This window comes from Spea bombifrons, chromosome 2, assembly GCF_027358695.1.
Source record: "Spea bombifrons isolate aSpeBom1 chromosome 2, aSpeBom1.2.pri, whole genome shotgun sequence".
Taxonomy (NCBI): Eukaryota; Metazoa; Chordata; class Amphibia; order Anura; family Pelobatidae; genus Spea; species Spea bombifrons.
This window is the reverse complement of record NC_071088.1, coordinates 72,457,088-72,471,314: the sequence shown is the minus strand read 5'-3', so window position 1 is coordinate 72,471,314 and position 14,227 is coordinate 72,457,088. Positions and strand designations below refer to the sequence as shown.

The 14,227-nt window shown below is 38.6% G+C and overlaps 1 protein-coding gene across 1 annotated transcript in view; it reads right to left on the bottom strand.

Annotated features, from left to right (window-relative positions):
* The window catches only part of CSMD2 (CUB and Sushi multiple domains 2), a 382,136-nt gene that overhangs the window by 95,323 nt on the left and 272,586 nt on the right, over nucleotides 1–14,227 (bottom strand). Inside the window, exon 13 of the mRNA XM_053454739.1 lies at nucleotides 10,845–11,027. Coding sequence (XP_053310714.1) covers nucleotides 10,845–11,027 — 183 coding nt within the window. The remainder of the gene's footprint in view (nucleotides 1–10,844; nucleotides 11,028–14,227) is intronic.

Below are 14,227 nucleotides of genomic sequence, written 5' to 3'. Positions count from 1 at the left end.
ACTGGGGGTCACGGTTCATAATGTAAAGTGAAGTGAATGGGTTGGAACCAGAATTCCCCTGCATACTCTTCCGTCAGACAGCCTTTAGTGGATGGGGAGCAGGAGGGAAGCAGGCAGGCGGTGGACAAGACCAAACTTCTCTCCCCTGTCCGTAGAAAGAAGAAACTGATCCAGAGACACCAGATCAAACTAGGAGAGCAATGGACTGCAGGTCATTAAGGAATACAGTGTGACAATTTGCCAGGTGTCATCATGAAAGTTTGACCATACCAAGCCTTGTGTGACTTTGAAATCTTGGGATGACCTCCAATTTTCACTCATTATTTCAGGTGTGAAAATAAGAGTAATTCTCCCTATTGTGCGATCATTTATCAGTCTTGTAGAAGGCTGCATTGATGCGAGCCTTCGAACCACATTAGCATATTATTTCCGTTTGACACTGCTGATCTGTAATTGGTGCTCTGGATGGAAATTTCGGAGTGATGCTGCCAGCGTGACCTTCTTTGCACCCTTCTCCCCATTCCCTTTTTCAATAAGCACGTTTAATGCCAATGTTTTCACAGCAGGGGATGCTTTAATGGACTGCTTCCCACTCTTTTCATCCTTTGTATTTATCCTATTTAATATGACCAAACCTTCTTTTATTTATTATACCGTTAATGGTGGGTAATTTAGATGCTAATGGCTAAAATAGGTTCTTTCTTCCTTTATTATCTATCAACATGACTTTGTATATAGGTTGCTAAACGTCACTATCACAAGTCATTGTTAGAAATGCTATACAATTAAGGTACACACTTGTGATAGGTAAACAGAACTTTACATTATACGTATCAGATTGTAACATCATATATACATCCCGTGTATACACACATTCATGGCAAAAAGGTCACAAACAAAGTTTTAATGTGTAAAGCTCATCACATGTATTCAATTAGCAATCGCAACTGTGGAACACCAACATATAGACTTAAAATTACATTTTACTTACACCCACACTAATATTCTGACATCACGCCGGTCTGCAAAATTCTTACATGTAAAGGCCAATGTGAACTCAAAGACATGACACAAAAAGTTAAATCAAGTTGGGGGGGCTTGTAGAATTTCTACTGGACATATTCCATGGGTTAAGTGCTTGAGGAGACCACCAAGGGAAAATCAAAGGTAGAGACTCATCCACAATTAATAAAACTAATTAGTCAGCAGAGTTAAAAAAAAAAGACATCAGCACAAGAAGGATCCAACCAGAGAAGCAATAAAATCACATTTTCTGCTTCAAAGGCCTTATCTGGACAAGCAGGTAACAGATAATGTATATGCCACCTCCGGTGCTTAACGTTGTAAAGCGTCAGTAAGTTTGGAGCAAACCTACCATAAATAAGATGAAAAATGCACAGTATGTGCAGTCATCAATACAGTGTTACATTGCTGACGTTATTCATGTTTGGGCAAAGTACCAATAACATGCAGTTATTACATAGTTACATTTGAACTGAACAATTGTGTGGCCTCCCTCTCTAATAACACTGTAGCCCCTTAGTCTTATATACCATGATAAACCAGGAAAGAAAAAATATTTTCACTAATAAAAATATCATCAATCTGTTCCCTTACGAAAAAATTACTGCAGTTTTTCTGAAGTAATACTGCAGTTTTTTGGACATAAAAAAACTGCAATACTGCACTTTTACTGCAGTATTACTACACATTTACTGCAGTTTTACTGCATTTGTACTTCACTGTACTGCAGTTGTACTGCAGTTATTTTTGTACGGAAGTACAAATGCAATAAAGCTGCAGTACTTTGAAGTACAACTGTAGGTTTGCAATATAAAAAAAATGCAGTAAATGTGCAGTAATACTGCAGTAAAAGTGCAGTAAATGTGCAGTAATGCTGCAGTAAAAGTGCAGTAAATGTGCAGTAATACTGCAGTAAAAGTGCAGTATTGCAGTTTTTTCATGTCCAAAAAACTGCAGTATTACTTCAGAAAAACTGCAGTAATTTTTTTGTAAGGGTTTTTTTTAAGGAGATGAATTACTAGTTATTTACTAGTTACCCATTGATACAAATGATCTGTCCTAGAATGTATTATGAATTAAGACATAAGTGATGTGGGGAGATCTGTCTAAAACATGTCTTCCAATAGATGTCAATAGGCGGTGTACCATGGATCCCTACACTGAAGAGAGGTCTTGTTTTCTTAGGGTCCCCCTCAAGGATTCTTGATGCAGAAATGGCTCTTTTGAAACAAAATATAATCAAAATATAATCAAATATGCAAAAGGTGTTGTTAACATACCACTAGTTCATATTTTGAACAAAATTCCATGTATTTGCTCCATTATATAAGTGCACATAAGTGAGCGTTATCTTTACATGTTAAATAACATGTTCCGAGACACCGTCATTTAGATCCAGAAGACGATGCATACACAGGAGGGGCCCCTCAGCACAGCTTGCAGAAGGGGGTCCAGGTTATACCTCCGGGTGGCTATTTTAACGTAATCATGGGCTTTAGGGTACACAGATTTACATGGATCAATCGTAATAAGCCATGAACATAAAAGAAAACCACATGAAAATTGTACGGTGTTGACTGTTTAGATCAGTTACCAATGGCACACATACAATGTGATGTAAATGAATGACAAAGAATACTTTATGATTTATTACAGAAAATTAAGAATTTGAGCAGCAGGCATGTTATATGTAGTCAGGATACATAGATAGATAGATAGATAGATAGATAGATAGATAGATAGATAGATAGATAGATAATGAATGCTCTTCATATACACACTGTGTTTCACTTGTAAATAAGGATGGGATCAATATCATTTAACTAATACTTATAACAGTAGAACCAAGGAACAAGAACCTATGAGAATATGCTGGTTGTAACCTAAACATGTCACAGTGATAATCAGGCAGGGCTGCTCTCATTGTTCTAGGAAGTCTAGACTTAGAGCTCTAGGGCTGCTCTCATTGCCATAGACTCCTATTCACAGACATTAAAGACATTGCATCCTGGCTTTAATAAAAAAATATTGTATGGGTGGAACAACTCATGTGTAAGAGAATACAGTGGAAGAAAAGTGGCCAGGATACAGACAAAATTCTGAGAGCCAGGTCCAGTGTCCCCATTAATGAAGTCAAACCCGCTCATTAAGTGCCTTGATTGACACGGATCCTTAGGTCTAATCGATATCTTCCAGATAAAGAGGAGAGCACAGAGGCTGATATATAAATCAGACAATGGAGCCCATTCACTAAAGGGGGAGTTGGTAGCAGAGTTTGCAACGCTTCTCCAACAAGAGCGGAGATCATCCTGTATTACTCATAATTTAATGGGTGAGGAGACAGGGCCAGTCAACTTCTTGCTGCAGCAGAAGCTTATTGAGCATGGGCCACCATAATGAGGAGCTGAAACACATCTCGCCATACAACTCTCAGGAGAGTTGTGAATAAACCCTTATGACTATGAGATAGCATAGAATTCAGAAAAAAAGAGGCAATATAAGACAAGTAAGGATAGTTTTAATATATGTAAACTGATGCACTCATCAATTGGAGTGCTGTTCTCCACAAGTGACAGCACTCTACATATTATATTATGGGAAATCACTGTGTCTCCCAGTAAGTCCTCCCACCTCTTTTACTGATAGGTTTCTGCATTGATATAATTCATTGTTTTGCAATATCCAAGTCATACTGCAGATCTCTGCAGCAGCAATACTGTAAATTGTACTTTTATAATGTTATCAAAGTGACAAAGGTTTATTAGCATAAGTGGTCATGTCTGCCAGCACAAAGTAACTTATGCACGAAAGAAATACACCCTGCATCCAGACTTTACTTTCATCTGAAAAATTATGCCTGGACGAACTCTCTAACGGTCTGCATTGATTTAATTTTTAATAAGATGATAACTTCTCCTTTTTAGTTAATATTCCGCTTCTGGTTTTAATTAGTCAGGAAAGTCGCCCACATTTCTTGCTATGGCAGGCACATCACACACATAATGAAACCCACATATTGGACAAATTAGTAATAGAAATGTGATTTTCCATCAAAGTCATGAATTAGGAAAAAACATTGCAATAGTTTTTATGCCAGTTTCTCCAGACTTTGCAGTATGTTCGTTTAAAACCATGCTCAATTGTTTCCATTTAGTGGCTGGAAACAAATCCATAACTGGTACCGTAAATTGCATAAATGAACCAAACTAATAAATTATCGAGAACAATCAAAACACACCAGAAAGCCTTCCGCTTATCGGGCTCATCTAGATAAATGTCATCATTACGTTTCCTATCCTTATATATTTTTTCTAACTTTGTCCGAGAAAATCCCAGGGATGCCTGCCCAGAGCCCCACCTTTCAGGGGAAGGGCGGCCACAATGATGGGGCAGAAGTGGCCATAACCTTGGTGTGACCTAATTCCTCTCTCCTGCTTGGAGACGGAAAATAGGCCCAGCAAGTTACCAGGTTCCCACACACTCATTAGCTGCTATTAATTTTTAATTGCCGGTGACTGTATGTTGATGTTTTCCTACAACTGACTGCACTTTTAGAGTGCACTGAAATGTATTCTGCGCTCATTAACTCAATGCTAACAGAGGGGGCTCAGGCTGAGGATGAAGTAGACCATGACAAGCACTAACCATTTCCAATCAGGCCTTCTTATTCACTGCTGTCTGAATCTCACCAAACTGCCTAAAATCCATTGTTCCACATCGTCATAAAAGGCGGTTAAAGGGCACATTCCTCCAATATGGCGCATGGACAGCTAAGTAAAACACGTGGATAACACTGATCTACAAAGTCAATGCACCAAAGTATGGGATCTCACTTTAGTACCCAATCTATGTAGAGACTCATCTAACTTGTGTAACTCATCACAGTCAATACATCATGGTAACACTCTTAGATTTCCAGAAGGAGGTCCATTATCAAGTTTGTAATTTCCAACAGGGCATCCTATCCAGAAATCCAATGCATAGGTCTAGTTAACTAGAATTCTTAAAATAGAGCTCTGGAATGGCAAATGTATATATATATATATACTTATTACTCCTTTTTAAGCAGAAATATGTTCATGGACACTGTGCACGCAATGACAACATTGCAAGTCTATATGTTATGCAACATACAGAAAAAATCATATTCCCTTAGACCTTATGTTTATAAAAAGATTCTTTTCTAGAATGAGAACATCAAACACTAGTTTGACCTTGTTATTTGAGTGGCAGTAGAACCGCCCCCGCCCAAAAAAGAAGAAGTCTTATCAAAAGTAACCGAAGAGTCAATTAAATCACTGGGACATCAAATAGCTTTGCGCTCTTAATCCCCAGTCATCATAGCACTGCCCTTTCACTCCTCAGCCATCAGTGTCTTTGGTTGTTCATGCATTCACAACTGAACAAGGTGTTGGAATCAATGGCTGCAGGTCACACAACTTGAACTGAGAACTGAGAAACAGCATTCTATTGAGGATCTCTGAGACCTGACCCAGACAATTGCCCAGGTGGCAGAGACCCAGGAGGCCTCAGACAGGCAGCTTGAAGATGTTCCTTTTAATCGAGTTTCCATGTTGGGAGCCACATATCCGCCAGCTGGATCTCAGCTTGCTGCTTTTGTCTTGCATTGTTTATTATTTATCGACTTGATTATCTAGCACGCACACTGAACAAGAATTTCATGAAAGAGAAGTGAAACATATTTCAACCCCATCTACTTAATTATCTAATTATCTCTTTGTCTAATTATTAATGTACAATATACAGATTCAATATATTGAAATTTATTAATGCATCTAAAACGCACCCCAGCAGGTCTGTGAGTGGCGCCACTTCTATCAGCGTTCCTAGGCTACTCATTGCTGGTATCTGTGATGGGATTGGCATGAATCTAAGAGAAGACCAATAACTGATTAAGGTCTGAGACTTTATATCAGAAGAAATGGGCAGACCAGATGTGCAGAATGATTTTTATCTGCCGAATTCTATGTTTCTCTGATAGCTTTTCAACTATAACCACTCAATTTATTCAGGAATACAAGCTAGCTCTCTATTCAAATGTGATCACACAAATGATTCAAGGCCAAGGGGCCATCTGTGGTAGATTACATGCACAGTTCTGCAACATGTTAACTACTTAACGGGTCTATCGGTCTAGAAGTCACTGCACCAACCCTAGATTCCTGACTTTTACTAGTTTAACAACAATGATGCCAATGATGAATTATCTGATATGCCGTTTTCTATACTTTGGTTTAGAAAAAAATCTCACAGAATTGAAGCAAGTGGAGATACAGAAACAAAATCAAAGTTATTTTCATACATATTTTACAAGATAAGTACAGATGTAGGTTGTTCCCTAGGGGGTGAAAACGTCTGAAAAGCTGATCTTCTAAGATCAAGAGGAAGTGTGTCTTCCTACACACTTCCCTATCCTATGTTTATATAGGTCTACGGGCAGCTGCAGCTCAGATATGTTGATTACATCAGATTGGTCTGTAAAGGAATACAAACTGGCATACAGCAGTATGTGTGTGTCGGTATACCAGCACATCTGCTATTGAATGCCCATCGTGTGTATTTACTGTGTCAGGACCATTTGAAGGGGCAGAGGGAGCAACTGCCAGAGGCTTGTAGCATATAGAGAACACGGATGACATTCAGATGCTGACGCTCTCACAGAGCACTGTAGGATTGGGTTACTAAATAGTGAGTTGTCATGAGAGTAACATTTTTGTAAGAAAGCTAGAAATTCTTAATTCCTTATACTTAAATTCAAATTAGCTAAGGAAAAAATATGAGTGCAAGAATGACAGAGATACGACTCTTAGAAAATCTTTTGGAATACTATCATAGCCATGGAATGATCTAATCCAGAAATTTTCATATAAAGTATCGGTAATAGTTTTACTGATATTGCAAAGAGCATAAAAAAATCACGCATAGTCGGTAAGGTCCATGATTCTGCCAATAATCGATACATACTGTTATCAAGTAGTGCTGTTTTCCTTTCAAGAAATAAATATTCAGGAATATAAATTAAATGAAATGAATAGTTGTTGTATGAAATATAGAGCGTTTAATGCTTTTCACATGCCCACGATATGTATTTGGATAAAAAAAAAACAGAAACATGTTGAGACAAACACAATTATTGAAGCAACCAGCAACATGGCTAAAGCTGAATTATGGCCCAAAGTTTGGTGACTCAGTGTACTTTCGTTTAGAAGCCTTGTTTTGTGGTTGGTAACACAGTAAAGTCTAATAGTTGGGGAGGCCAAAAACAGTAATGCTTCACAGTTTAACAGCACAGGCTCTCTGGTGGTCTTCATTTTGGAGACTCAAACAAGACACATCTCACTCAAAAGTAGGCAGATCCAGTTCAAGACTGCAACATACCCGTATTTAGAAATATGCTTCCATAAACAAATGAACCATTGACGAATACGGGTACTGTAGTCAAATAACCCTGCCCTGTGTCTATTAAATCCCCAGCCCTTAATCTGCAATTATCAAAATTAAATAATCAACACACTTGGCTAGGTGCAAAAATGAAGACTGGACATTCACAAACATGAGTGCCTAAGGCAAAATAACCATGTTTAAATTACCTATGACCAAATCATCTGTGTTTAAGCAGGGATATCTTTAATTTCTAGTATTTGAGACCTGATGTCTAGCCTCAACTGCTGATTTGTTAGCTATCAGTCATACTGAGCACAACACACTCTTGCAGTTTACAAATGCATGTATCCTCCCCGAGGAAAGGGACTATTGTTTTAACCTGAAAGCTATCCACAAATAATTACAGGTAATTTTCCGTGTCTGCCGACAGCCTTTTTCATTAGCTCTCTTGATACAGTGTAATTATTCCCAAACTGTCTACATATATATATTTATCAACAGTAATTTGTCTCGTAATCTTGCTAGAACAGGTCCTCCTTCTCTGTACCAGCATGGCTTAGGTTATTGTCATTTTTAAATTGTCTTATTTTCGCTATTGTAACCACACTATGGAATCTGCTGCTGCTATATAAATGTAATGTAATATATAAACCTTCCAAGACCAAACCTGGCATGGCGACTAGTACATACTTTTGCACCAAGGCTACAGCAAACATTGCGTAATCTCACACACACAAGAAATAACAGACAAATGCTACTGATGTTGTATACGCAAACCCTACACAAACAGAAAGAAAAGGTTAACAACGAAAGAAAACAATTCACAGTATACGCTCTTAGGATGAAATTCACATCAGAAAAAAATTGGGCAAATTCACAAGCCTGCCATGAAGAACAATTTCCTAACAGATAGTAATCACTGATACAATCCAGCCTGAGCTTTTCCTACCTGCTGTAAAACCTCACAGCAAAAGTGATCTTTTTGCTGTTTTATATTCAAGACTGCCATACAGGCCCATCAAAAGAAAACCACTCTCTAATAGAAAAAAGAATGAATATGAGCACCATGCTTCATGGTCGTCATCTCATACTGTCCAAAGAAATACTATTAATAATAGTTCATCCCAAGGATATTTTGCTGCTAGGTAGTTCCATCGATGTTCATTGTCGGGTAACAGATGAGAAAGCCCCAGCAATTATGGAAAATTACGGGAAAGTTCTCTAATTCTTGCTCTTTAATTTGGCTTCTGCTAATTCTGATTCCAGTCTATAAGTAAGCGTGTAGTAACCGTAGCATTTTGTGGTAGATCACAGCACATTATCACAAAACAAAGGCATGGAGAACGCATACTCCCAAACTACTGCTTATATTACAGCTAAATTGGGCATAGGGGAACTGCAATATCCTATACAACACAAAACAGATGCACTGAGCATTTGTTGATCAAACTGAGGGGGTGGGATGTTCTAAACGAAGATATGATGATGTTAGCAGAAAAGGAAATTATGACAAGGACAAATAGAAGTAAGATATTAAGGATGGTCATTGGGTGAAAATGAATGATGAGAAAAAGAGAATGAATGAGAAAGGATGAAGAGAAAAAAATAACACGAGGGAGAAGAGAGACAGATGATATGAGGAGTGAAATTGATTAGTGAGTTAGATGGTTAGATAATATGATTTCTTCAATACTAAGCTCAAATTAGGAAATAATTATCCATTGCATGAACTGTTCTACAACATTCATGTACAACTGTACAAATTTCGTATGTTCTTAATTGCACACAAGTTTTTTTGCCATTGTCCATTTTTTGTACACCCCTTCTCTAAAATTTCCGTTCTGTACCTCACACAACCTTTTAACCTTGAAGTGTTGTTACGCTCACACATTAAGCTCTCTTTTCACATCACAACCCAACTCTGTGTACAGCATTACCTCTGTTTCCTTAACACTAATGTGTGCACATCAATACCAATTGTTTCACTAAATATTTCTAATCAGGCACTGCAATAAAAACCTCTTCTGACATAAACGGTGGGAATATTTTCTCGCCCAGTGATATGTGAAGGTAATTGGTCGTATTTTTTATATTTCCCCAATGTACATACTCATAAATCCTCCAAGGTATTTTCTAGAAGTAAGTAATAAAAATAAATAACCACAATTAATACATTATGGAGAGGAAAGTAAATAACACGTTCAAGACAATCTCAGTATAATCCTAAAGCTAAATAAAAAGACTCCTTACGCCATGCAGAATTAACTGGCCTACATATCAGTGGCTGGATGAATTATACCCAGTGCTCTTTAATTGCGTACATTCTGAATGGAATGTACTGTGTTGTAATAACTTGAATTGTTTTGTCAATGTTTATACTGAGACACCCCAGCCAACCACCACACCTGTTATCTGGTCAAAGCTCATGGTACTAAAACAACCTTGAAATTTCCAAAATGATCTGATGTTCAACCAAACATATTTTCTGTTCTGAAGACCTCTTCCTATGTCATCACAAGTCCCCACACTTGGTCCACCAAACAAGTGTAAGATGAAGCACCCAGAACATCAAATAAAAACCAAGGTATCATGGGACATAGCAGGGCTTGCAAGTGGGACAGGAGAACAATTGTCTAGTAGCTAAAAATATGGCGCTGTAGCTGACATTATTTTTGTAATCCATCATATATCCACCAGGGTATCTTGAGTAACAAAGCAACATTTACACCACAACTATTCTGTGCATGTTTCATGAATATTCCATGCAACCCCTTTTTAGTGAATATGTGGTGAACATGGCTGGATAGTTGGTATTGAGTGTACTAGATTTTAAGATGAGATATTACTGGGCTGCTCAACTGAGCTGCTGCTGGTCATTCCCCCTATACGGGAATATTTATAGATGTAGATGAAAGCTTCTTCATTCATTGACATTGGAAGTTGAGTTGCCACCATTGGACAAACATTGGTAAATCCTCTAAAAGAACAGGCAAAGAAACTATTGCTCAGACTAACGATACTTGGTTGCTGATAGCAATAAATGTCCAGTAAACCCTTTCCCAACATTTAGAGTTAACTCTACTGAAACACGGAGCAAGGTACATTAAAAAACTGCTTGATTGCTGAAATTCTCTTCCTCTAAATTAAAACATGAATATTTCATGATAAAAAATAAGGTTCTCCTAGAGAGGCAGTAACTCCAGCTGCACCTCTCCCTCGTTGAGCGGCTTAAATTACTGCTGAAAATGGAATATGAATGTTATTAGCATGCGATTAGTATTTTCATTTGCATGGCGCTCTGAATCCTTATATCCTTGGGGGCTGGGGAATGTGAGAGGATGGGTAGGGTGCACAGCACCCATTGCTGGCTGGCTTGCCATTTTTTAACACACGCACAGGCTCCTCTCCTCACTTACACACACAACTAGGCTTTCTGGCAGACCACTGGCTGTTCTTTTGGCAGGTTATTGATGAGTGTCCCACCAGCTCGAATGCCGGCTGGCAGCGGAATACCAGAGTGTCCCCATGACGGAACCTCGATCCCTCTCTCATTCCGAAGGCTGGGATCCCTGGATCCCCACAGCTACCTTGGTCTATTTCTGAAAGACAAAAACATAACACAGCATCATAAAAAGGTGGACATGAAGACGTAAACAAATGAATAACAAGAATCATTTATAAACCAAACAAGCATTATGCCTATGTTTGATGTAACGCGCAGCACCACCATTTTAACCCTGACCTATTTTGTTTATTCAAGAAAATGCCAACACTGTATGAGAATTTTTACTGGCGAAGGCCCCGTAAGCAGCAAAATTATATATTTACTTTGCTTATTACACAATTTCTAACCTCTGTAGCCTTATCCAGACAACTACATCCCCATAATGCATTACTTATCTCAGAATAAACAGTCTTTATTATTAGGTAGATAGACAAGAAGTGGTGTTGACTGTTATGTGAAATCCATAACCATACAGAATATTACACATTCAGTGGATTTCTGGGTAATGATTATTAAATGACCATTACTGATGCAGTGCTTTAATTCCATATGCTCCTACAGGGCTGGGCTACAGGGTGGCAAAGGATTATGGGACTTGCAGTTAAGAATTAACTGTCTTGTGACGTACTGCTATACTAAAACGTTAGCGGCTTAAAGCATTTAATAAGATTAAATCACTGCATAAAATAAAACCTGGACATAAGTAGTCTTGATGTTTGTTACCATTTATGTCTCGTATCCCATCCGTAAAAAAAAATGTCAAAGTGGAAAGGCAAACATCTTACTGATTTCATGGCACTAGATACAATTACACTGTGCATAACTGCAAAAGGCCATTACAGAGTGGGGTACAAAAGGTGCCTATTATATCTTCTCCGCATATCTTTGCATCTTTATGGGGTAATTGTCAAAATGATGGATAATATTTCATGAGCGCTAATGAATCAGTCTGACAAAGTACCCTGGAATATAATATATGAGCAGCGAGCTCCCTAGCCCTTGCTCACCTCTACAGAACTGATCCAATAACACCCAATATTATTCAATAAAACAACAAAGAACAGTAAGTAGAAGCTTGCAGGCTTGTGCACCTTTTTTAAAACTTGTAGAATGCTTCTACCTGCCTTCGTTCAATCCGACATGTTTTTCTCTCACTGGAGTGCTTTAATTCATTGCCTATGAATGGCCATTGCAATGAAATATCTTAAATGTCATCAACACATATATAAAATAAGTGCCTTTGGGCCAATTCAGCGTTTCTATGCTTTATTGATCTCGGTTTGGATAAAGTCATGGGACCCAGGTTGACATGTTCTGCAATCCTGCCATGTGTTCTCAATAACAATTGTAGCAATTTGATTGTATCTACTGATTTTGTGGCTTCTCTAGTCTTTGGTAGGAGCATGGACAGGCTAGTGACCCTATATATTATACGGTATTACACGGTATACTCAGTTTGACCCATGCTGGAAAATGACTCTCTGGCTAAGAGGCTTATTCTATTTTAGAAAGTATAGAGGTAATATATATCTATCAAGATTTTTTTCTGATTAAGGGAAATACAGGAGGTGTTGAGGGAATATGGAAAATGCAACACACCCAGAACTTTTACGAGACCTTGGCACATTTCATTTAATATGGGGATATATCCAGGTTTATAGATTAAGGAAAAAAAGGTCTCTCTGCTCAAAACTCAGTCGACCCAAATACAAGTTAATGAACCAGATACCTCTCTCTCATTATCTGATCCAGTAGGATTAATAAAGTCATAAAATATTCCCGCCACAGAAGTCCGGGTCACCGTCTTGAAGTACTCCCAATTTTGGACTGCAGATTATCGAGCTATAAAAAGGTCGGAACGAGTTGGGTGGATCGTTATTCTGCTGCGAAGTAGAATGTTTAATCAGGGGACGCCGGCTTTTGTCTTTCAGCATATCAACCCACTGGTGTGAAAACTGCGGCTCTCCTTGATCCGTGACTTTGTTACATAGAATAGTCTTATGTCTATACCAGATATACCGCCGGGGAAATGTCATTTGCAGACGTTACGAAAGGAGATGGGCGTTTAAGGGCTCACGTCCCAACAGACAAAGTATAACTAGGTCTGTATAGGAATATAGAGATCTTTAATATAGATCCACAGCTAGCTTCACTGCAGATTGTAAATCAGTATTGTGAACATGGATATTGTTTGGTTTTGTTTTTTTTTTTACTGTAATTTGGCAACTATTCTCTAGATGGCGCTAAAATAAGTATTTTTTTTAATCCAGGTGCACAATCTTCCCAAATCCAGGATTTCTGTGTTTTGGATGCGTATGTAAGCCAGGTACTGCAGGCTAATACAATCAGGGAAGTATAAAAAGAAATATTTGGAATTGAAAAAGCTCTCTGGACTGCATTTAAAGGGAGAATTGAAATCAATTACAGAAACACCAGGGTTTTACAAAATGATGTTGGTGCTTTTGTTGGGGGGGGGTCTGTTTTTACCCATTTGGAGCAGAAGTGCAGAAGAATTAGGAGCACATCCCAGTTTCAATCTATGTGGCACCGATTGAGTTAAAGAGAAAGCTTTTTAAAGCTAGGCAGGCAAAGTAAGAAAGTGACGGAAATGTATGCAGGGTGCTGGGTTGTATAGCTAGCGGCATCGGTAGCAGAACAGGGCTTCTGCCACTTTACAGATCTTTGGACAGACCTCATGTAGAGTACTGTGTACAGTTTGAAAGACCCCATATCCTGAAGGATGGAGGCATCTTGAAGATAGTTCAGAAACGGGTTATTGGAGAAATTGCGGTTTGCAGGATAACAACTAATGGGTCTTAAATGCCGTCAAACTCACAGCAACCATAGTATTTTTAGCCCCTCTTTGCTCTGCATGCACTCCATAAAAAGGGTTCAGCACTAGCCATCAACAGGGAGAGACTGAAAGAGCATGCGGTGGGAGAAAGTTGTGGAAGGACAATGCATTAAGCAGAAATGCCCTTTAAATATTCAGCAAACATCCATTAGGCAGGTCAGGCACTCAGCAAGCCGAGTCTGTAGATGGTGCATCCACACCAAGTGGACTGGGGCGTTGCTGCTATAATCAGCTGGAATTATGCTGCTAGATAGGGGACGCGAAGGTTTGGGAAGTCTGAGATATAAACAGAATGGGGGATGAGAAAGGACTTTGTGTTTTTAAGATTCCGTGTTCTAGCTGTGGGCTTGGGACCACGTACCTCTGTATATTGATCTATTAATCTATCCAAACCCACTCCATCATCCATCCAATTAACTATCTATGGAACACATAAACTC